At 38.1% G+C, this 25,665-nt stretch overlaps 2 protein-coding genes across 4 annotated transcripts; both read right to left on the reverse strand.

Moving 5' to 3' along the window:
* Positions 1-563: 563 nt before the first annotated feature.
* LOC105355242 lies at positions 564-5,852 on the reverse strand. Of its 2 annotated transcripts, XM_011481860.3 has the most exons (7): positions 5,128-5,852; positions 4,991-5,008; positions 2,586-2,735; positions 2,176-2,329; positions 2,014-2,096; positions 1,772-1,869; positions 564-1,573 (listed from the first exon to the last, which is right to left on the reverse strand). In XM_011481860.3, exons 1-7 carry the CDS (start codon positions 5,728-5,730, stop codon positions 1,489-1,491), a joined length of 1,191 nt encoding a protein of 396 aa, XP_011480162.1. In that variant the 5' UTR covers positions 5,731-5,852; the 3' UTR covers positions 564-1,488. The 2 variants fall into 2 exon arrangements, with proteins under 2 accessions (XP_011480162.1, XP_011480164.1); XM_011481862.3 differs by lacking the exon at positions 4,991-5,008 and having other exon boundaries at positions 5,128-5,846.
* An 8,317-nt stretch (positions 5,853-14,169) lies between these two features.
* LOC105355280 (iporin) lies at positions 14,170-24,527 on the reverse strand. 2 transcript variants are annotated; one of them, XM_020707721.2, is made up of 10 exons: positions 24,118-24,527; positions 20,686-21,990; positions 19,150-19,360; positions 18,157-19,050; positions 17,271-17,347; positions 17,008-17,182; positions 16,825-16,930; positions 16,693-16,739; positions 15,311-15,905; positions 14,170-15,210 (listed from the first exon to the last, which is right to left on the reverse strand). In XM_020707721.2, exons 2-10 carry the CDS (start codon positions 21,937-21,939, stop codon positions 15,111-15,113), a joined length of 3,459 nt encoding a protein of 1,152 aa, XP_020563380.1. In that variant the 5' UTR covers positions 21,940-21,990; positions 24,118-24,527; the 3' UTR covers positions 14,170-15,110. The 2 variants fall into 2 exon arrangements, with proteins under 2 accessions (XP_020563380.1, XP_011480277.2); XM_011481975.3 differs by having other exon boundaries at positions 19,150-19,438; positions 24,118-24,525.
* Positions 24,528-25,665: the final 1,138 nt, after the last annotated feature.

Raw genomic sequence — 25,665 nt, forward strand, 5'->3', positions numbered from 1 at the left:
TTTAATTTGCAGAAGTGCCAACTGTTTAAAAATGGATCATGAAGGGGTTTGTGCCCGGCTGGAATTGTATCAAACTAATTATTTCACATATTGGAGCATTGAAAGAAAAAACCTGGAGCAAGATTCGCACCGCTTCGACATTTCACACCAAGCCTCTTCCAACTGGTATCGGGTAGGGACAGAATGCCGTCTGCTAAATGCGCCTTCAAGATTCAGCAGGTTCTCAAACGCGCATCACATGTGCGGTGTGTACGTACAATAAGATGTTGGAGACATTTGTAAATACTGACTGTGGTATCAGTTTTACACACTATAGCTGTAAATTGGAAAAACAGCTACAATTATGTCATTATTTGGACCACAGTCCAAAAAACACATCTGACAGGAGTCTATTTTAGGGCGAGCGCGATCATGTGTGGGCGTGTGACACTATACAGTCCTGTGATGGAAAAACAAAAATGTCCAGGGTGACAGTTTGGCACCTAGGAACTACTCATCACTCAATACCTATGACTAAGTGAGCAAAGGAAATAGATGAACAAAAAAAAAGACAGACTGAGTAATAGGGTAAATGCCATTTATTGCAACAGTAGATATGTGGAAAAAGTGGAATTTTAACCACTAAAATGTTCTTTGTTTGCTCTCTTAGCTTCAAATTCCCTCCAGTCTGTGCATCAATTTTTTATAAACCTCATTCCATTTTGCAGCACAGCATTAAGTTTACAATGAATTATGAATGCTGAATGCAACCCACTAACAATGTTCAATTACCTTATAACTACCTTATAAATGTCTGAGTATGAATATTTTACAATAGCTTCCACATTAATCTTAATATGCGAGCCACAACAGCCGAATGGGGAGCTGATGCTAAATTGTCAACTGGACTTTAGTTGGAGTAAGTTTGGCTGAATACTAGAGAGAAAATGCGGTTATACATCTATTTCTGACAAAACCTAAACTAATTTAGTTTTGTATTAATTACGAACATCTGGAATGTACAAAAAAACACATTTTGAGCTATATGTGACAACAACCAACATTCAATCAGAAAATTGTTTCTGCACAAAACTGCCCTGTATTTTATACAAATGCCAAAACAGAGGCTATGGAGCTTTAGGGTCTGACTGTATGATGTCAGAAATTAAAAAAATAAAAACAAGTTTATGCAAAGAAATAAATAATACTGATACATGTTTGTATAATGCCTTATAAGAATGGTTAAACATTTATATTTGTACTCTGCAGCTTTGACAATGAAAATTACACAGGAAAACTGTACAAATTGGTAGACATACAACATAGTGCAAACATCTCCTACCTACATTTTTATATGCAATACATACATATATGGCAATTTTTCAAAAGTAATTAAATAAACAGATCCTAGTGCTAATTTGTAGGCTATGGTAAAGGCAGAGTCAGTGCTTGCTCCCTTTTTTTTTCTTCAGAAACCAAAGCCTAAATAATGTAGAGACTCCAGTCCTCTTATTCAGGCAGTTGTTTCTTTCTTCTAAACACCTGGCTTAGCCTTCGGACGACTGTGCTTTTCTCAGATGGCTGCATCTGGTGGCTTTGTCAATAAAAAATGCATCAGTTAGAGAGGATGTGATTAATAAAAGAAGAAAAGCGAGAAGCAAAAGATGCAGACTGAAAATGAAATGTAAATTTACACTAGTAAGTGTGGTGTGGCTGGTTAAATGTTGTTGCATAGTTAATCAGAGAAAGGTATGAGATGAGGAGGTTATACACTGAAAGAACTATGCCTTACCTTCTTGTAGATGACACTGTAAAATGCCCTCTGCGCGACGACAGACCTTTGAATTTTGGAAACTTATTACGTTTAGTGGGCTCCTCCATCATCAAATCCTGAAAGGATAAAAATAATTGCAGCGTACAAATTAAAATAAAAAAAAAGCTTTAGTCAAAGTTTATATAATTCTTCAGATATAGTGATTTTCTTCATTGATTCAGTGCAACATATGTGCATTAGGTGTTCTGAGTGAGTCCCACCTGTTCATAGTCTTCTGACACTGCCGCTAGTAGGTTGCTTGTACTCTTTTGCTGTTGTGCTCTGGAGTTTGATTTCAACTTTCCTGCACAATGCAAGGTTTGCCTTTATTTTCCTCAACTTAATGTACAAAAGATTTGGGGTATTTTTAAAAGGTAATTTACCTAAATGCAGTGTGGCAAGAGTTGTGTCTGAGGCTGATCTCTGACGGAAATGTCTTGATTTTGGCTGCCTGGTGTCACTGGAGGTGCTTGTGTTGTCTTTGTTTTCTAGACTCTGGCAAGAGGGTAGATTCGTCTCAGCACCCGTTGAGTCATCCTGGAAAGTGCGAGCAAATGACGACATTGTTTTTTACCTTTCTTATAGAACTCAAAACATCTGCATGACATCCCACTTCCGCAAATTTTAAGATAAGATCATTCTTTTCTAAAAAGCTCGACAAAGACATTTCCCGAAATAAAATGTTACAAAATAACAATAACAAGGTTTTGCCATATTTAGAAACTGTAGTGTTTGTGTCAAATGCTAAAATGCTCCCTAAAGGTGTGACCAGGAATGTTGCAACATGACTCACCTGTGTGCCTTCTTTACAAACAGAATCTGTGTCCATTTGCACGATTTGGTTGTTTATCCGCTTTTGGGCAATGTCTTCCAAAAATTGACAAACCTGCTCCAAGTACCAGAGCCCAGGACTCAGCTCCTTTTTGTCCTCCACTCTTTTATCCTGCACACAAACACAAAAAAAAGAATATTAACACTACTTTGGATTGTCAAAAAGTTTTGAAAATGTGTCAGAGTAAATGTGAAATTACTAAAATAGGTAATTTTGTGTTGAAATTTTTTGCATTTTTGAGTAAATTAGTCATCAAATCATTTTCTTGACCCTCCTAAGGGGAACAGGTAGGCTGGAAAGCTTTCCCAGTACTGTTGGGTGAAGGTAGGGTACACCCCGGAGAGTTTACCAGTCCGTCTCAGAGACAAACAAACACACATTCACACTCACACTCGAGGGAGAAGTTACGGTTATTAATAAACCTATGAAACATGTTTTTCTGACAATAGGCTGAAACCAGAGTCCTCGGGAAAAAAACACGAGAAAGAGAAAACACAAAGTTGACACATTAAGGACCTGGCTGGGATTTGAACCTGGGTCTTCTTGCTAAGCGCAACACCACAGTGCAGCCTATAATAAAAAAATGTGACACATAAAGCGGCCATTTCAAAGGGGTTCACAAAAATAACTGTACACTAACCATACATTAATCCTAAAAGAGCTTCCAATGTAAAAAAAAAAAAAAAGTCTGTATGTTTTGTATCAAAGGGATGGGACCGTTTTTTGAACTTCCAACAGAGATGTACAGACTTTTTCAAACTACCAACATGTGCACAAGAATACAAAAACAAGATAAAAAATTGTTAAAAAGAAACAAAACAACTAGTGACTTGATAAATCATTTAACAGTGTGTTTGATTGCTTTGCACTTGTCTACTTTAGTGGCTTAGTTGGATAAACTCTTCCAAAGCCAAACCAAGTTGCAAATACTTATGCATATGTCAACACATAGTTTAAGTGTCAGTGCTGATTCTTGTCATTTCGAAACTGACTTTTAAACTCTTTCAGGGCAACACTTATGAAATAGCTTGCAGATTTTGTTGAAACTTTTTGTTTCATCTACTAATGAGTGTTTACAGTAAAACTCAGGCTTTTGCTATAAACTGTTCTTGTAAAATTAAGAAAAACAAAATAAAACACTTGTTGTCTATTTTCTAGTCTGAGTCACAGGATTTTTTTCTAACCTAATCCCGATGCCACAGGGCGAGGAGAAGACACTCGCTAGAGTTTGCAAGTTCATCCTCGGGCGACAGATGTAACTGAAGCAATAAACTCTGCATGCTGAATTACAGGATGTGGCATCAAATTACTTTTTCTATTTATCACTTTGTAGTTCTGAAGAAGATATTAAACGCCAATGGAAACAAAACACTTTTTAGAGTTTCCAGATTTTCTGGCTTTACTGTTTCCAATGCCAATAATTAAACACATCTAATAATGACTGAACATGTGTCAAAGTTTTTGAAGAGTAAACATCTGACGAGGTCTGACACGATTTCTTAAACTCACTTGCTACAAAACCTGACCTTAACAGTAAAGGTCATTTGTGTGCAAACAAGGGGTGTAACACCGATTTAATTGACCTGATTGGTTCATTTTCAACAATCCGATTCACTGAGCTAAAATTGATCCAGGACATCTTTAGCCAAAAATTCAGCCAGTGGGACTCAGATATAAATACCTGGTACTGAACAGTCCTGGTGAAGTTTTCCAGATATGTTTTGCATTTCTTGTAAGACAATCAAGTTTAAGTTAAATATGTGTACAAGTAAACAACAATGTCAAATCCATTCACATTCTAGGTATTTTCCAAGATCAATTATAATTGATTTGTCTCATTTTGGAACAATTTTATAATCGTATTCAATTAACAACTTTCCTCAGAAAGATTGATCTGGTTGGATCATAGGAATAGACATTGATTAATCGATTCTTTACAGATTAATCATTGCACCCCAGGTGCAGACTCAAGTGTTACGAGCTTCTTGAATGCAGACAGTTTATCTAGTTATGAGTTCTAAAAGAGTTTTAAAAAGATTTAGTTGGTTTTTGTTTTTTGTTTTTCAGCTCACATTTTTGTCACAATGATCAAACCTAATGACTCAACTCCCTTCAAGCAATTTCAGTTCCTTTTTTCTTGTGCTTTTTAGCTGGCCCGACAGGCCAATGGTTCCTTAAACCATAATTTGACTTGTGACAGGTCTTGATCATGAAGGGGAGTTTGCATGGCTAATAATATGTCTGTCGTTAACAAAGAACCACATTGCAAGTGGATGTTGCAAGGTTTTGAAAGCAAAGAGTCTGCAATACTTTTTTTCACAGGCTTATGTTGTACAAGACTGTGCATGCATGTGTGAGTCACTTACAAGAATGTAGTCCCATAACTAAAAAAAAAAAGAAAAAAAGAAACTGTTGGATTGCCACAGATTCAAGACATACACTCAACTATGAGACAAACTCCTGTGCAGATCTTTACAGTTCTTGACATTTCAAAGAAAATTACCTCTGATCTGACCTGGTCACAAGCAAAAGAAACTGGTCGTCTGTGCCCTTCTGTCTTCTGTATTATGGTAACAGGTGAATTAGCCCTCTTCATTTGGCCCATGCTCTCTGATCTTTGACATTGCACTCTCTCCAAGGCTTGACCTGTAGCCTGATAAGATGCTTGAGACCTTTGGCTGGTCATCCTATTCAGGTACTTTGAATTTTTTGAGACACTCCTCTGCAGAACTTGCTCCACTTTTAGATTAGTCGAACCTTCCTTGGCTTTGCTGTGACACAGGTGCGTGGGTGAAGAAATAGAGACAGAAGTTGCAGGAGAGAAAAGGACAGGAGACCGCGACGTTGGTGCCGGCGAGGGTTCTTCACTTTGAGGCGTCAACAAGTCAAATTCTGCGTCGTCAGTCGATGTGATGGAGCACGGCGTGTCACAGCTGGCTGTCTCCACTCCAGAGTCCGCGGATTCTAAGCATGGATTAGTTTCAATTTTTGAGGAAGGTGTAGGAGAGTCGTCCACATTGTTTTCTAGCCCCTCTGGCTCCAGATGAGTCCTGTCTTCATGTACCCAAACTTCCATAAGGTTACCAAAGCTGCTGTACAGATTCATCTCCAAAACATGCAAAGATTCCCTCACTCCGCTGCCAGTGAACTCCCAATAAAGAAGTCACAAAAACATCAGGTTCACCAATAAAGTAAAGGTGAATGCAGCCTCTGTGATCCGCCCCTGCTCCTTTGGCACGCCTATATGCATGACGTTGAGATGCTGCATGTGAATACCAGCTACTTCCTGTCTCAAGATACTGGGGAAAAGGTGACAGGATTGCAACACTTGTTAATGGCAATACCTGTAAGAGTTAATGCAAACAAACTTGACGCAGTCGCCCAAATCAGGGATTCTGTACATTTATAGACAGTTCTTTGTGAAGAATTTAGTGCTTTTCTGGAAAATAAGTAAACCAAAATGCTAACAATGTAAAAAAAAAAGTACATCTTGAAAAGCTCATTGTATTTTTCACAATCTGAGACTTACATCTGACTCTTAAATGTACAGACCTTTCTTCCTCAGCGGGAAGGCGTGTTAAGGTGTACACGTGAGGCTGTATGGAGCAATGAGCAAATGCACTTTAGTTTACCTTGGACTTTAGGAATGTGTCAAAGGGACACTCCCGCCAGCGGAGGTGATCTGCATTCTCCTGCTGAACAGAGCTCCGCCGACTGCATGCTCAGACTCATTCATACCTGTTGAAACACAGACAGCAAGGGACGGAAAGAGGACATTAATTTCTGGGAGGGCGAGCAGGTTTGACTCTCTGAGCAACCAAGTTACAAGTTACATAAGTGTTACACATGTTTAATGTGGTTAGTTATTCATAAAAATGTTTGTAGCAGGGAAAGAAACAGGATATATGTCTACTTTAAAGCCTAATATCAAGGAATAAATAAGATTAAAATAAAAAAGATGAATATTTGTGCCTTACTTTGACTATCAGTTCCGTGTTCTTCTCATCAGCGGAAATTACACTCTGTGATCCCAGAAGTGACTTGATGTTGTCGGTTATCAATTGCATTAATTCACTTATTTGTAAGAGTTTCAGAGACAATGAATGTGCCGTGATTTTCTTGATGACTATTCATCAGCTCATGAGAGTTGCCAAAACAATGCACCAAGGAATCAGAAGACAAAAACTTGTCATATTATTGATGTTTAATTGGAGGTTACAAAATAAGAGGATCCAAATCAACTGTGACCCTACATGATACACCTTGGAAAAATGTTTCCAAATAGGCTAGTAATGTGATACAATGCCCCAATCTAGACAAAGACGAGCTAAAATTATGTTTGGTGAAAAGAGACTATCCTTCTTTGCTATTACATATAGAGCGATACCTCCTTTGGCTATTGAATCCAACCTCAACTGTTTAGCAACACTTCTTAAAAAGTTGAAAGAAAAGGAAAACTATTACATCAAGCTAATGTGCAGAATTCAAAGGGAAACTTAAATTTTTAATGTAAAATATTTGTCACTTTAGATGTTTGTTTTGTGCTGTTGCTCTCATCTCCTCAGTTATCTCTGATTTTCATTGGGTTCATTGGGTAATTTGCATGCTGTGGGATTTTGCTTGTTGTTTCAGCACAGGTGGAAGGCCTTTCAACAGAATCCACTCCCATCAAGCCCTCATGTTCCGTTCTCAAATAAAAGGCCAACCCGGAAGGACCAAATGTTGTAGTTCCTCCATTGACCACTTGAGGCTGGATTCAGAAGGCAGCTATCCTTTTGATTCTCATCTTAAAATGTCAAACTCTACAAAAAAATATGTTTTTTTATGCTTATTGCTTTATCTTCTATTTATAGAGAAAGGGGCACGCTGCTGCCACACAAACAACCTCCACAAAATTTTCCCTTTCTTTCTTTTCATTTAGAATACTTGATTGAAAACTATAATGATAAAGAAACAAGGGTCAGACCTAAGAGTCAAATAAAACAGAATAAAATAAAAGGATTTCATGTAATCCATGGACACCAGTGAAGATCACAAATCATTGAAGAAAAAAGGTTCAGCGCACTGTCTAGTGGGTCAAGATGACCCCAATCCCAATGTTAAAGGGCCTAGGATAGCACAAGGGTTAAAGTTAAACTAAAAGTGCCCTGAACTAAAAGGTGCATAGAGACACTAGAGGTCATTGTTCTGCATTTTTTCAAGATTTCCCAGTATTGCCCATCAATGGTTTTCTCATTGTTTTAGGTTTATTATTATCTGTCACAACAAGAACAGGAAATTAACAAAATAATGCTCTTGAATATAATAAAATAGGATATATAGATATATTTAAATTGCATTTATGCTGTTATTGTAGTGTGCTTCAACTGTGTTTGATTCTGCTAAACAACCAGAAACCAGCACAGGAGGGCGCCCTGCTCCAGCAGCATTGATACAGCAGTCTCCAAAGCTTTTCCAGCTCTGCTCTCACAGGATCCATATCTTCTACCAGGGTGAGTAACACCATTTACATGTCTAAATATGGACAGCATAATGAACTGGAAAGTGCTATTGAAGTGGAAAGAATTTTAGTTTAAAGCTTCAATATTGCTTCTTTCTTGTTTGGCTGCAACTCAAGAACGAAAAAAAAAAACTGATGATAAATGTCATAAATGTTCCCTTTTAGTCTATTTATCTTACTATAAGTTCAGCAGAATACCAATGTGATATTTTTTAAACTCCTAAAAGCAATTCAAGCTGAATTTACTTTGCATTTCCTTCAGTAACAATGACCCAAAGAACTAAATAATAAAAAATAAGTATTTGAAAGCTATAAAAATATAAAATTGTCAAGTGATGTCCATTGATTTTCAAAATGTTCAAATTGAGTTTTCAAAAAACTTTTTTTACATTCCTATTTGGTATCAGGGACATTGCCCACAGTTGAAGACCATCATCAGCAAATCCTATGGAAGGATCACAGCAGAGCTGCTAAATGAGAAGCTGCAGCCGCACTGTTCGAACCCCCTCCACTGAATCTCCATCTATTATCCCCCTAGTAAACATCCCTGACAGTGACCTGATCAAAGATATTACCAGGAGACACAGGCAAATATGCAGATTAGCAAAGTAACGTTTAACACCCACGGAGGAAGTCATTATGTTTGATGACAATGATTTAAAAATAGGGGTCTCATTTATACTCTTAGTTTGTGTTGTTAAACAATACAATAGTAATGATAAGTCTGTTTCTGTGTCCTTGAATATGTCAAAGAAATTTACATTTCAATTGCAACATGAGCCCAAAAATCTAAGGCCTATCTTCTGAATTATTAAATAAAAATTCACTGGTTAGAGGGAGGAGTGTTGCACCCAAGAAAGACCCAGAGGAAGGTAAGTTCAATCAAAAATGATTAAAAATATTAAAAAGGGTCTATGCATTTTTTTCCACTTTTTATTTCTATTTTTCTGCGTTCATTGTTAAGCTCACATGTCATGCAAGAAAATTCCAAGCATAGCGGAGCACAGAATGTGCAAAAACCCAATTTAGAAAGTAGAATGACAGTCACAACAGAATTTGTGTCACGCACAGCTGCATTTTGTTTAAATGACGTTGCTGAATAGTCAATTTACAGCAGTTATTACATCTAAAAACACGGTAAGTCACCCAAAGTGATGTACAGCAAGAAAATATAGCAATAAAAAGGATATTAGAATATTTAAAATAGCAAAAATACTTTAAAAAAGGAGTTCAAACACAATGGAAGAGACATTTAACAGTGACTTACACATGAAATGAAGAAGTAACTCTGACATTAAGGTGGTATTCAAAATGCATGGGAGCTGTATTAAAGAAGGCTCTTTCAGCTCTAGATTTTAGTCTAGCATTGGAGAACCTCCAAGAGGAGCTGAAAAGACAACAAAAAAATCTGTTGCTGGAATGTAAAATATGAAAAGCTCTAATGAACTTGTAAGAGCTAAACTGTTAAAGGCATTAAAAAGAATTATAAAAGCTTTTATTGTACCCTAACATGAAAGAGAAGTGAGTGCAGACTGGTAAACACATGAGAGAAAAGATCAGATTATTTTTAGCCTAATGAGACATGATGATAAGTATCAAAATATAAAAGTTCCACCCAGATGAAAATGATGTTTTTGGTGTTTTTAACAGGGTCTCATTGCATTTTTTCTTATGGTGGAGGATGGATGAAAATATGGTCAGCGTGGGACTTTAAACAGTCCAACCAGACAGAGGATAATTTGTAAAATTCTAACAAAATAAATTCTAAAAAGAGAGGAAACTGTTTAACGTTTTTGTTTTTTGACTAATATTCAGTTCTTTTTTGCCAGAATGTCAAAATAATACGCCTTTTCTCAAATCAAAGCTAAAATCTATTGGTCGGAAGAAGAAAAAACAATCTAAAAAGCACTCACTTCAATCAGTTGTGCTTGAATGAAATGTACCTGTATTTAATAACACAATCAGATTACAAAAGCAGAAACATCATAAAACCGTTTAGAAATATAGCAGAAAATGTTTACATTTAGAATGTTGTCATTGAATCAGACAGACTAATGTCATTCAATTTGATTCGATTTATTGGTTTATTTCAAGCATTAATTATGGAATAAATGTAATACAATAAAAATTACGAAACATAAATACTGTACATCAAACCCGTTTCTGAAGTTAACTGATACAATCCCTAGAAAATAAAGAAAAAATAACAAAGAGGACAGAAGATGATGCAATCTTCTTGACAGTTATTTTATAATCTTGAATAGACGTTTTAACAGTAATGCAATGCACACAGTACACACACGTCCCATAAGATTTGTTAAATGTATTGATTATTTAATAAAGCCAAGTAGAGTTTGATTTGTTGATTTGTTGCTTAGAAGGGTGTGGGAAAAAGCGAACCTTCATGATCACAACCCTGTGATGGCAGTTTCTAAATATTTATTCTTACACAGAGTACAGACCAAAAGTTTGGACACGCCTTCTAATTCAAATGAATGGAAAGTTGTGTCCAAACTTTTGGTTTGTACTGTATATGCCTTTGCAGATTATTTATCAAATTACATTCAAGGTTTTTTTTCATTAGAGTTAATTTTTTATGTGCGGTAGTTTGTGGTAATGACAAAAAAGGAACATTAAGACATTACATTAAAGTTAACCTTATTTTGCTAAAAGTTTATTAACTGGAAGTTGTTTTTATTTGCAGAACAGATGTATAAGAGTTAAAAAGAACTACACAACACTTTTCCCCAAAGGGTATCTTATCAAAACATACTAAAATATTATTGCTCGGCTGCAATGTGTACTGACACCCAAAGACAGCTTTTAGAGGTTCAGCAGGTAACCTGTGAAACAGGAAATGGATACTAACGAGTTGTTTCATTTGAACAATAAATAATTTATTCACATTAACCCTTGTGCTATCCTAGGCACTTTGATATTGGGAGTGGGGTCATCTAGACCCACTGACAGTGCGCTGTACCTTTTTTCTTCAATGATTTGTGATCTTCACAAGTTTCCATGGATTACATGAAATCTGTCCACCTTTATCCACTTTTGTCATGGTAGGGAGAACACGTCAATGCAAGGGTGGGGTCATCTAAGATAGCACAAGGGACAAAACAGCAGTTAAATTGAAAAACTAAACTTACCGGTACAAAAAGAATCCCTTATCAAATTCCAAAGTGGGAAAAGAAGGAAAAGAAAATGCTTGTTTTTTAGATTCACTTTGCATTATGAAATACTATAAGAAAAATAAATATTTTTAAATAAAGAAACATTCAAAATAATAAAAGCCTAAACTTTTTCCAGCTGTCTAAGATGTCAAATTCAAGTTTTCAATTTATTATAGTTTTCAACTATAATTATTAATTGTCATAATAATTTAGACAAAAAAGAGCACACACCTTGTATAATTCTGTGTATAATAGTTTCACTTTTAAGTGAATCACTGAAGTAAAAATAGTTTTTTATTTTATGATGTGCACTATACTTTTTTCCATTGATAAATAATGTTCGCTGTTTGTGCAGTGGTTTTAAACAACCTGGTGAAATTTTTATTTTTTTAAACATTGATTCTCTCAATGATATGACTTGTGCAATAAAGTTTTGATCATTTATTTATTCTTAATTTTCCTTTTTTTTTTACTCCAGGAACTAAAGGCACCTGTAACCATTGTGCTATTCTAGGCACTTTAACGTTGGGAGTTGGGTCATCTAGACCCACTAGACAGTGCTCTGAACCTTTTTTCTTCAATGATTTGTGATCTTCACTGGTGTCCATGGATTACATGAAATCTTTCCACCTTAATCCACCTTTGTCATGGTAGGGAGAACACGTCAATGTAAGGGTGGGGTCATCTAAGATAGCACATGGGTTAAAAGTGAGCTCCAACCAAGTGTTCTCCTTTGAGCCTGCAGAGCTCTTCATTCCTGATAGGAAACCGCATCACCTGGATGACGACAACCCCAACAAGTATTTTATGTCAGGTACACAATAGAACAAAGAGAAACCTGCAGGACATCTTTATTTTAATTTTAGACCTTCATGTTATCCTTTAAGCTGTAGCAATTAAATATAATTTGTTTTGGGGTTTGTGCAACACAATGCCGTCCTAGAATTGAATGTTCTTTTTAAATGTATCTGCGTCAGGCTGAAGCCAAACCGGTTCATTTAGCAGTGTTAAGTGGCAAATCCAACCCAAAGGGCTTCACTTTCCCAAAAATTAAAACCACCTCCTAAACATAAGAACTGTAAAAGATGAAAGTATGAAGAAGAATAAATACGAGTCTTTGTTACAATGGCTATGAAATGTTTCACCAATCTGTTTTGTCTGTAACTTTGAACACGTAAAAAAGAAAGAGCTGCAGGTGACATGGGTAATTATTGGATGATTGTGCTGAACATCAGGAAAACCACATTTCACACTTTTTTAAATAATTTGAGCGATTTAAAACTTTTCATTTGCAGCTGAACCAGTTGTATACATAGAGAAGCACATGTTATCCATGCACATGCGTGCTTGTACCTTTTCCATCACATGTTATCTTCTGGACACATTGATGCCAACATCTAAAGCACCTAAGTGTACACAGCCCTCAAAAGTTTGATCTAAAAGTTCTTGGTAGGTAAAGAACCAAATGCTTTACAATAGGCATGTCCAAACTCCGGCCCGGGGGCCAAATACAGCCCATGTTCAAATTTTCACTGGCCTGCAGACTCCCGTCATAAAATCAATATGTGGACCACAGCATGTTCTAAGAACTCAGATTTCTTGATTGTGATTGGCTCCATTACATCATAAACCGTTGTAAACTTGCAACTACCACCTGTGGGAACTTGACCTTCAGAGCCTTAAAAGCCAAATGAGATGAACAAAATGTATTTGTTTCTGTGATCAAAACTCCGGTATTTCTGTATAAAATAACTATTTGCTATGTTCCGTGCACATGATATAAATTTAGAAGTTCACAGTGAGCATTTAATCATGAATATGTAATATTTCATATAACCCTAGATTTAATACTCACAAAAGTTTTTTCTTTTCAGACAGACTTTATTTTATTTCTGTTCTTCACATATAAAATTCACATTGATTTGGGGTAAAATGTATTAAGATTTATCTGTTTTATGTGAAATTGCAATAATGTTTTTCTAAATTGTTTATTTGCATTTATTGATATTAAAGGGTTCAACGAATATAGGCCGACTAATTATGGAGGGATATTTCTGCCACCATGTTGCACACAAAACTTTTTTAAGTTGAACACAAAACTTTCTAAGTTTTTTGCTCAAAAAAATTTTTTTTGCTCAAAAAATGTTTTTTCAAACAGCGATTTGATTGGTTAGAATCTGGACCAATCAGCAGCTGTTTGATGGCAGCTTGGTCACGTCAAACCGAAACTTAACTTAGCAAAGATAAGAAAAAAGTGAGATGACACACAACGCATGCAAATTTCTTTTTGGCAATGCCAGTGGCAGTCATATCACGCTAAGTCGCGCTCAAAGTAGTCAGCAAAATCAAAGATAAGACAAAAGCGAGATTTGACACAACGCACGTAAAAAATGTGTTTTGCAAACGCAAAAAACGATTTTGAAAGCAAAAAAAAAAATTTGAGCAAAAAAAATTTTTTGGAAAAAAAAAACTTAGAAAGTTTTGTGTTCAACTTAGAAAGTCTTGTGTGCAACATGGTGGCAGAAATATCACTCCATAACTAATTGGCCCGCACACATTTTCACCTCACAAAATCGGTACCTTTTTTACAAAAAGTTTGGACACCTATGCTTTACATCATGAGAGTTTGGTGATATTTTTGTTGCTCTAAACCTCCCTTATGCTAAAAATGTGGTTACTTAGTTACTAGTATTTTAGTGAACTTAAAGGTGATTTTTCTTGTGCCAAAGCCTCGCTTCCTGATCAAACCCTACAACCCTGCAATCACTAAAGAGGCACTAATCCTGTTCTTCAGGAAATGGAGTAAAAAGACCCCATAAAGGTATTAAAGATAAATTAAAAAGCTGTTTTTTCTATATAAATAAACCAAAAAGACAGACAAAAAGGAAGTTTATTTAGTTTTTTTGGCAGAGGTTTGATTGTTGCTCTGCATGAAAACAAGCATTCAGGGAGATGGGACACTTTCAAAAGCTGCAAAGTGGTACATCTAACTCTGCAGTTAGCCCCCTTCTTTTGAACTGAAAGTAAAGCATGTTGTCCTCATTCAAAAAGCCTGGCGGATAATACCTGAAGCTACCACAAGATGGCTTTTATTAAAACTGCAGAAGACAACACAGAAAAACAGAGGTCAGAAGCACAAAACATGCACATACAGCAAATTCATGCTAAAAAGATGCTGCGAAAGGAGAGGCTGGTGTGAAGGAAATAACAACATTTGTCTTCTTCATTTTAAATGAAAAAATAAAATGATTGATATGATTACTTGGAGGTTGACATGTTGAAAAATCAAATGTATCACATTTATGAACTGATCACTACTAGAAGGAAGCATATCGAGGATCTTGAGTGCTTTTATTTCATATTTTTTTCTGGTGAAACTCTAAGATGAGCTTCTTTTAAAATGTCATCTCACAGAATTGGCACAAACTCTTGCAGGACAAGAACATTTTAAGGAAAATTGCTTAACTTATAATGAGAGTTTGTTCTTTTTCTGAATTAAATAAGAGATGTGGGCCGGTGCATGGAGATATACAACATTTAAATCTCATTTGTAAGCCTATGTGGATCAATGGATAGAGTTTACTAAGTGTGTTACTAGTCTCAAAGTGCTGTTATCTGCTTTGCTATTGTTAAAAACTTTAATGATTTATTTTTTAGGAAATTGCTTTTAATTTGACAAAGTGCTTCAGAAAACGAGGATAACAGTTTCTGAGAAGCAGATGATTGTCGGTTTTTGTGCTTAACTCAGTGGTGGAGCTCAGTTTCCAAAGTGTATTTGCATGCTCTTGTTTCTGAACAGTCCTCTCTCAGTTGTCAGTGCCCCGTACGGGTTGGAGCTCCCCCCTTTATGTTCTTGATGGTTTGAGCCAACAGTCCCAGCTGCGCTGCATCCAACTGCAGCCACTGCGATGGCCTGTGAACATTGGTAGATATGGTGCATTTTAGCATTAACAAGAATCTAGACTTTAAAAGGTAGAAAAATGCATTTTGTTATGTTGCCCAGTATTTCTTACCTTCTGCTTTGTGCTCTTCCAAAAGTATTTGATGCTCCAAAGAGTTTTGACCAGCGTCTTCCTCCTTGAGCAGGATCGTCTTTATGGTCTGAGGCTGATGCATTCTGGTTGTCTTTTTCTTCCATTTTCTCTTCCTTTGTACACTTCATATTGATTTGATGGCGGTGATTTTCCCTTATATTCTGTTTCTTTACAACGCCATCCTCAAGATCGGACTCTTTTGGCCAGTACTCTGGTATGGAATCCAACACCAAACTCTTGCTGGTCCCTCTTATGTTCTGACTACTGCAGACAGTTTGACTTGTCTGGTGTGGGATCGTGGTCCGGTGACTTTTAAAGCTGCCGTCGAACATTCTGTTGGTTTGTAATTTTGGCCAGCTGGTGACCAGCAGTGCTGAGCAGGGCCGGAGCGGGGAATGAGTCTCCGAACAGAGCGACCGGTGTTGAAACAAGCGATGCTCCACCAGTAAGTTCAAGTCAAAGGGCAGCACAGAGAGAGGCTGCAGCAGGAGCAGCAGCTCCTGGAACATGGGCTGACACCGGCCCAGGGTCATGGACAAGAACCCCCAAGAGTGGTAATATGCAGGCAGCAAATCTGTGGAACCAAAGTCACAGTTTCAAATATATAATGATAACTAACAAAATGTGTTCTTTTAACAAGTTAAAATATACATGCTAAATACTTCTAAGGAGCTTTACATTTTCAGTGCAGATTACCTTTTTTTTATAATGTCACTTTGAAACATTTTTTTTGCACTCCAGTCAATGAAAACAAAGGAATGAATACAACTTCCTTCACCAGCTTTCCTCTCATTTAGTCATGGGACAGACTCCTCAGTGATGGGGGTGTAAAATATTGAGTTTTAGCTGAATGTAACTGCCCAGAAGCAAAGCTTATTAAAAATAGCTGTTTTTCTTTTTAGATTGATACGTAAAAGAGCAAGATAATATTAGAAATATAATGAAACAAACAAAAAAACAAAACAGATAATGTTAGATAATTGATTCTGTTTTTCTTTTTTTAGTAGGTCTATCTAATAATAGGCTAAACAATATTAATAATTGACTCTAATTTTCCACCAGATGATTCCTGTTGGAACATTTTTTGTCACGGGCAATGAGTATTACTAAAACATTTACCTTATTTAAAAAGATGTCATGAAATAGAAGTGTAAAATAAGCATTAGTTCATTATCACAAACAACTATTGGCTCCTTTAATTTTAATTTAAATCAAGTGTTACACTTTGTCCATATATAAATTTTACTATACAACTTGAACTCGGCACAGACTTTCAAGTACATTTTGAAGCCTGCGCCTTCACACACAACACTAAGCTGAACCATTCCTCCATAGGTTTATCTATTTTTCTTTTTACTCACCTTTCTGACTCTGTAGATGACTGAGCCAGAACTCAAGAGCCCTCAAGCTGCAAGAGACAAAAAACATCTAGTAAAATCAGTGGAACGGTGCTTAAGTTTATGATCTTATTTGTAAACACATTTAATTCCTACTTTAACAGGCCCATGATGAATGCTCTCAGTCTCATACAGTGGCTGGTGAGCAAGGAACACTGCTTGATCTTGCAGACCAGGCTGTGGAGGACCCTGGTGGATGGACCTGCAGCACAATAACAGATGAACAAGGCTTCAACGTGAGACCATGCCACCTGCATGTGGCGCCGGCTGAACACTTACCAATCCGAGTAGAGACCTCCACCACATTCCAGGAATGATTGCGGCGCTGTCCAATAATGAAATCCAGTTTGTGGTTCCTCAGACCATCATTTAAAAGATTCTGGATTGCAGGACACAAGTGTTCCAGGACCAAAGCAGAAATAGTGGGGCTGTAGGAGCTGTTACCCAGACGCATCTGTGAAAGAAGGAGTGTGCTGTGAGGAATGCTGTTACAAGAACATTCTCTGCTTTTAGTAAAACTTTGTTAGATCAATCATACATGCCTTCTCATCAGGATCCCTGCTGATGCTGAAATGGGCCATGATTAAATCCACTGCGCTGCTCACAGCCACCAGCAAACCTGAAGACAGTGGGACAAATCTGTGCGTGAGATTTTTTAAACATTCATTTAAAGTCATTTTTGACATTCAAAGACATGTTGGAGTTTTTTTTTCTGACTGGAATTTTTGTTATTTCAAGTCTGTTTAGAAACCAGGTTAAAGCTATTGCAGTGGAATCTCACAGATAGGATCCATTGCCTCCTTTTTTTTACAGTCAGCATGCAGCTGGAATGCAAATCTGACTGATAACAGAAGATAAAAGCGTTGGTGCTTTCATTTGGGTGGGAAATCTCCCTAGCTTTCTTTTCTTTTATCTCTGTCGCCAGCTCATCCAGAGAAGTCTCAGCAAATGTCACAGTAAATGCTTAATGCATGTTGATGCTGCCTACAGTAGCACAGCACAGACACTTTGCTGCTGCTGCTGCTGCTGCTGCTGCTGCAAATGGCACCATCTCTGCTTCCATCCAGTAAAAGAGCCACACTTAAGAAACTCATTTAACAACAAGAAACCCAAATGGTGGCAGTGAAACTAAATGACAGTTCATTAGCCCCACTGCATCAGTCTCCTCGCTGTAGCCTGGAGCGTGCAGATTCATAGGTTACAGAAGAGAGCGTTCCACCAATCCGGTGCAGGGAGAGTTAAAAATAGGTCATGTTTGATGGGAAGCCCCTGCAGGGTACTGCTGCAGCACTGTGTGCTTTCAGAGCCACTCTCTGTGGCTCATCACAGGCAGGCCCATCTAAACAAGCTGGCATCTGACCAGTACTCCCATTCCAGCTTTTTGTACAACAAAGGATTTGTGAGATTTAGTCATGCCTTAACCCTCACCTCTCCTCTGAAGATGGCTGATGGACATGGAGTCGTAGGTAGAATCAGATGAGAAGCAGAGCTCCGAGGGGCATCTTCTCTGCTGTCTCTGATCTGACCCTGTATTGAGTTCAGAGGAGTCTTCAAACTGCTGGAAAAGCAGGCTAGAAGGAGCCAAAGAGAGGAGAGAGCGCAAAGAAGAAAGAGAAGCCACTGAGACATTCGGAGGAGCAGCTGGATGCTGTGGGTGCTGAAGAGGGGCCATGGGGGGTGATAGGAAACCCTGCACGTTTGGCTGATATGGGTCAGTTGTCAGATATAATGTGGGTGGTGTGTGTGATGATGATGAATAGTTGGATGAGTTAGTTGGATCAGAACCAGTGCAGCTCTTAATCGAGGTGAGGTCGATCAGGTCTTGGTAGGTGGGGATCTTTACAAGGTTGGATGGACATGAAGCAGAGTTTATAGGAGTGTTAGTCTCGGTTTTACTTCTGTTCTCCTGAACCTGATTTGTTTGGGGTTTGATGATGACCTGATATGAATCCAGGCTGCTTTTTGGAAGTTTATTTGTTGGGATGCCCACATGTTTGTCTGTGAAGCACTTTGGGCTTGGGGTGCAGGTGGAGCAGGTATCAGAGCTGGAAGGAGCCTCCAGAAAGATGGAGCAGCGGATCTGTGTTGGGGATAACTGATGATTGGGTAAACACTGACTTCTTTCGTCTGTAAATTTTTGGAAGTTCTGGGATTTTCTAGGCTTGCTGGCCTTCTGGTTCATGTACTGCTCCAGAAGACATCCCAGATGAACCTCTGATTGTGGCTGTCCTGCAGGAAGCAGAATGAAGGGCTGGATAGGCAGTGAGGTTGGCCTCTGGGGTTTTTTGCTGTTTTCAGTGTTATCTCCCACTGAACACTTCCCTAAATATAAAAAGAAATACTGTTGTAATCAGTAAAAAAACAAAAAAAACAAACATTGCCTCAACTTTTTAGAGCAATCAAATAATTAAAGTCATTTACCTTTTTCAGTAACATCAGCATTCATTTGCTGATGCTTCATAGATGGTTGGGTGCTTTCCTCTTCTGGAGCTTTGCATTTACCTCCATGCAGGTTACACCGGCCGAGGCACAGTGACGAAGAAGGCATGTGAGAGTGGTTCTGGAGGCCATCTGACCTTGACCTGCACAAGCTTCTGTCAGTGGAGGTGCCGGCAACCTGATGATCACAGGCCTGAAGATGATAAGAACCCAACTTCAGCCTCAACTCTGTAGGGGAAAGTCTTTCTTCCTTTTGACAATCCTCCGACTCCTAAAAAAAGGGACATTAAAAACAAAGCAGGACTTCTTAGATTCCAAAAAAACAATTGTCCACTGACTGTTCATTTGTGTTTGTATGTAAATAATCAGTAAAATAAATCTGTATTTTAGCAGATCTTTGGTAGAAGTGTTATAATTTTGAATTGGAAAGAGGTTGACCATCAGGTCTGCACAAAGATCTTGATGGCAAAAGGAATTTAAATCAAACAGAAATGCATTTAATTTGCATTTGAGGAAAAAAAACTGTTTAATAAAAATGCAAATATATGGATGCCGACAGAGGAGTTATAAAAGACTCTTCAGGTCATTTAAAAACATAGATCGCATGTGTACAGGTAGTTTGACTGCTAACAATTTGTTAGCAGCATGCTATGTTACATGTTATCATTGAAAACTACAAAAAAAATCTAAATATAACCTGGTGCTCTATAAGCTGTTTTTTAAAAGCATTAAATCAAGGCATCCTTTCAGCAGTTGCTCCGTTAAAATTTAAATGATTTAATGAAATTGTCAAATATGTTTTACTGTAGTGTCAAACAACTGAAACATACTCAAATATGACACTCTTGGTCAGCTGCCTAAAACAGAACCAGATGACCAAAAATAAATTAAAATGAGCAATTTAACACAAACTATAGATTAATGGTGGCTTGATAATGTCCAGTGCAAGTGCATATGGTACATTCTTCATATGGTACAGTCTGCTATCACACAGCACTGTAGAGATCATTCCTCTAAGGAATGTTTTATATTATCAACACCTCTTTGATTGGAGGTGGTATTGCCATAAATGAAAAATTATCAACCAGATTTATGTCTGTAGTTCTCTGACTGTTATACTCTAAAGGTAGATGATTAAAGTCCCATTTACTTAAGCATGTGTGCATCTAAAAATTATTATTCTGCTTATAAGTGCTAATAAAAGTTGTGAACAAGTGGATGTTTATTTTTGTTCAAATATTCAAGTCATAATTTTAAAGAAAGAATAAAATAAAAAAATAAAGTACTTAACTTTTTCTTTTTACTCATACCACAGACTGTTGATTTTTTCCTTAGTATTCATCTTTACTACCACTCTTGAGTACATTTTGTTTTACACTGTGAGTGAACCACTCAAGGATTCGTTTGCAAGGGAATCAAAGTCTATTTTTAGGCAGACCAGAGTTTGTCTGTTTGGTTTGCACCAAAAATTCTACACTTCATTGTAGTTTGGCAAAGGTTTTTCCATTTCTAACTTACCTTCTTGTCTTTGTTGTGCTGATCTTTGAAATGATCAGGAGGGCTAGGGAAGGGGCTGTTTTGACCCTGCCCCTCAGGGCAGCTGGTGAGGCTAGACCAGGCTGGGCTGGGAGACTGAGACGAGAGGTCACAAGTAACAAGCTTGTAGTACTTTAGGTTTGTTTCCACCGCTATCGTGGCTTGACTTTGAAGACAAATGGCCAGGTCCGTCACCTCCAGAGAGGAGAGGCCCGGGGGGTCCGGCTCCTGCGGGAAAAGGTTGCAGTTTGAGTCAACCCCTTGAGGAGAGCGTTTGGACCTGTGAACCTCATCTGTGGGAGGAGAGCGATCCCTCATGTGTTTGTGCTGTCCCTGCTCAGTTGGACTGTGGGAAACGTCCTGTAGACTCAGAAGCACAGATCCGTCAGATGTTTGAACTGCAGGGCTGCCAAGATCTTGAGGTGTTGCAGGATTGTTGCTCCTGTTATACATTGCACAAAAGTTTACCAAGACGCCATCTGAGCTGGTGCAGGAAGAGTCTGTGTGGCAGTTGGACAGCCGCTCTGGAGAACATTTGTCTTGGATGCCACAGCACATGTTATCCTGTGACATCACTGAGGTGTCAGTTCTTCTCATGTGGAAGCATTGACATTCAGCCAACAGTGGGTCCATCTGTTTAGGGTGGTTAGAAAGCCAATGCTGGTCGCCTCCCATACCCAGCATTGTCCCTTCATTATTCCATTCACCTTCCAGGTCCCCCTGAGACAATGCGTAATTCATTGCACCATTACTAAGAAGCCAATTGGAATTACCATGCAAGGCAAAAGATGAGTCTTCATAGTATCTGTGGAGATTATCTCCATCCTCATCATCCTCATCATGTTCTGTACTGGGGAGGAAAGAGTTGTGTGACCGCAGGTGACCCCCAGCTACACAGCTTTCCTTCTTCAGATGGGAACTCGCTTCTTCCGGCGAGGATGCGGAATCGCACCTGCCACTGCTGTCGCTGGTCCCCTCCTCCTCTGCACGATCCTCAGTGAGACTTCCATAACTGTTGGAGAAGTTCCTTTTCCCGCCTCTGAAAGCATGCTCTCTGTTGATCGTGTCCTGCTCGGGCAGAGACGCCGCTCGAGCCAGGCCAGCTGAGCACACGCGGCCGGGCCTTCTGGCTGAGCTGCGTACAGCTGGGGTGGGAAGCTGCCAAGGGGGAAGCTGCCCCACAGGAAAGTGGCACGCTATCATTGTGTTCCCCGGGAGACTGGATGCTCCAATCATGCTGCTGGATGAGACTGGATCATGGAGGCTGTCCCCACACTGTTCCTACAACTGGTGAAAACACAAATGATTAGATTTAGGGGGAATATAAGAAAAAACTAAATACAAATTCAAACAGTTTGCATGCATTTTTCACATGTTAGTGTGTTATTGGTATTTGCATAAAGTTCTAAGTTTGACCTCTTTTTTTTATATTTTGTTTTGTAGCCACAGGCATCAATTAAAAATGCAAAAAACACACTTGGAAAAGGGTTGTTTTCAATCTGTTGATGTAAATCACTAAGTCTTGTTAGATGATTTATTTCTCATTTTAAAAAAAAAGTTCTTAGCATGAGAAGGAGAAAGAAAAAAAGTCTCACTGAGATTTCTACCTTCACTTTATACACTACTGGACCTCAGAGCCAGTCTTCCTTGTCTGCTTCTAGATCTCAGCAGAACCAAGACTACATAGTTTAGTCGACAAACCCCTCCCCTCTCTCCTCGAGCCAACCGAGATCTCTCACAGCTACCTAGTCGTTCTGTAACTAGGGCAGCTGCACTGCAGAGGATGCACCACTGACACAGCGAAAAGTAAATAGGCTTCAACATTAGTCTAACAATTTCTCTTCAACAATCAGCCAAGCACAAAAAAAATGTTTGTGATGGAGAAAAATCTAAAACTTTGGATCTTTTACCCTCAAACTGCTTTTAGGGATTTATTATGTACAAGCACTTTGATCTCATGCAGCATCATTATTCATTTATTATCCAGTGTTCATGCGTTTTTAGGACAGCTGAATATAATAACGTTACTTATAATTTTGGCTTTACAGCTGCAAGGTTCCTGGTTAAAACCTCACCTTCACATCCCTCCTCTGCTTGTGTTTTCTTCAGAGGAACTCCGGACTCATTTGCACAATCTCAAAAAGTGTTTTAAGATGAACTGATATTGACTGTGGGAGTGAATCTGAGCGAGGATAGTTCTCAGTCCTTTGGCAGCAACATTGACCAGGTCATGTTTGCCAATAAGAACTTATAATAAAGCACTTTTTACTGGACAAATAAAGCTATACTACATTTGGAAATGTGCAAACAAAGTTTGAAATTCATACAGCAGTGAAGATCTATATAGCAACAAATACAAAAACAAAACACACTCAGAGCAGAGAAAAATTGACTACAAGATGTTTTTGCTTTGATAGGCTTGATTAATCCACAAATCCTTGTGAAAAATGAGGTGTAAAGGGTCAGACTCTGTAGATTCCTCATGGCTTGCAGGCAGATAATACTCATAGTTCTGCTATGATCGGGACAGACTACGTTGTCGACTTTACTCTGTGGTGCATTACAAACCAAAACACTCCTCCAAGTAAATATGAAAGGAATACTTATTTGAATATTGTCTCCTTTGTCCTGCATTTGAAATTGTACCAGACATAAACCCAACTAATCGGGTAAATCAGCCTTCTCCAGACGGTTACTTCAAAGCAGATCCAACTTGTTTTTCTGGGAGTCCATTATCGTACAGAGACGTGGTTAGGATTAATTTGATCTCTTCGAATGTCAGTTCATGTCAGACTTCAAAACCAAAGACGGACTGTGTGGTTCAAATGAGAACAGAGTCTTCGACTGAGGCCACTGCAATCATGGTTCTGCTTGTTAGTTGATGTTCTTCAAGGAAATCACTATAAAGGACTGGGTTAAGAAAAAACACAATAGTCAATGCAAAAGATACACTTATCAAACCTCTATTTAAGTTGCCTTTAAAGGTAATTCTTGTTGGCTTTTTTTTACAAGGAAAAAGCAGATTTTCTGTTTAGTGTAAGAATTTCTAAAAATTTCGCATTTTTGCAGTGATTTGCAGCCCGTTCGTTCCAGCTATCATCTCAAATAAGGCTCCCCTTTGGAGTTAACGTTTTATCTTCAGGCTTCTGTATATCCCCCTTTTTGCGTGAAGCCCGTGCGATTTTCTCAGGATAAATGCATATTTAAAGTCGCTGAAGGAAGTCACTTCAACATTTAAGTAAAGGATCAAAAATACAATTCCATATTTTACAGAATCTCTTGGGAGAACCACGCTGAGAACAGCCAGTCTGAGATCATTCATTTTCCCATGCAAACCTTTATCTTACAATAACACATGCATAACATTTTAAATGTAAAGGGGAAATAAAAACCCCTGATGATTTTCTCTCTTACCGGATCTGTGTTGTCTCCCCCCTTCACACACAAGTGTGAGTGCATTTCACAGCATCCTTCCCCACGCCGCTTCAGCACCGCTCAGGCTGCAGGAGCCGTTACGGCACAACGGCTTCAGCCAATGAGAGAGCAGAGAGCGCTCTGCAACTCATCCAAGACACCAGTTAGAGAGCGACAGGGGCCTGAAAATAGGTCTCCATTAATTTACTGAAAACATTAAAACGAGTTAACTGAAGTGATTTATGGAGCTATTTCAGTGCCATGAAAAGACAGCCATTTATTAAATCTACAATGTTTATTACTCACAATATTATAATATGTATTTTAAACATATTATCCTATAACATTTTCTTTACTCCTAAGTTGACATTATGGTTTTAATTTACTCACAGGTAACCCTTTAATGTTTACATAGAAAGATGGGTGAGTACTACTAGAGTATTTTAAGAATATTGAAAATCTGTTCCAATTATATTCCTTTGTTGCAAAACCAACCATGGTCTATCAATCCGGGTCAAAACGATTTCAAAAATGGGGATTTTAGTCATAACATCTACTAAATTGATTATGTTATTTACATAATTCTTTTTTGTAAGTATTTCTACCGCAAATTTAAGGTAGTTTTTAAGTAGTTATTATGAATGTCTGAAGGTCATGCTTTTAACTTGAAATGTGTATATCTGGAAGGACAAGACGAAGCATTACAGCTGGAAATTAATGTGTTTTTTTAAGGTTTATTCTTATACAAGTAGAAAGTTTTTTTGTCTGAACCATTTCATGCAATTAAGCCTTAAACTGTTTTTTATTTTGTGTCCAAAAACACTATCAAAAAAAGTCCATGTTGAATGCAGTGTACACAACAAATCGATGTAGACTTATAAATATAAATTATTGCTGTGAAATATATCAGTTCCATTCTTTCCTCCATTAGTAACCAAGGACTACCAGAAATGCAAATTTGTCTTCTGCAGAGGACCTGAGTATCTAGCTGCAGACTACTAAATGAACTCCTTTTGATATCTACAGAGGACAATTGGGACTTTTATATAATGCCAAATGTGAAGGGATGGGACTCTGGGAATTGTACTTCTAGATGTTAAAATGTTTCTGACTAGACAACACTTTCTTTTTTTAGTAGTCAGGGACTTAAATCTATGTAAAAACTGTCATACTAATCTGACCAAGGTCGCCCTCTAGGGGTCAACACCAGAATCACTTCTCCTGTGTGTTCATCACACTCCGATCGCTGGATTTGAAGGTTTTTAAAGCAGATTTTTGGTATTCTATTAAAAATTTGACCAAAAATGTTACATTTCTTTCATAGCAGCTGTGGTCCCCCGGTTGACCTCTGATCGCAGGTTCGGTTCCTCTCTCACTCATCCATGCTTCGAAGTGTTTTGGGGCAAGACATTGTCTCCAAAATTGCTCCTGGTGGTTATAGGTTGGCGCCAGTGTTTCGGCAGATGAGCTGCCACCAGTGTGTGACTGTGTGCGTAGGAGTGGGACTGTGACTGTAAAGCGCTTTGGGCCTTTTAAGAGGGTAGTAAA

Source organism: Oryzias latipes, chromosome 12, assembly GCF_002234675.1.
Source record: "Oryzias latipes chromosome 12, ASM223467v1".
In the NCBI taxonomy this organism is placed as follows: domain Eukaryota; kingdom Metazoa; phylum Chordata; class Actinopteri; order Beloniformes; family Adrianichthyidae; genus Oryzias; species Oryzias latipes.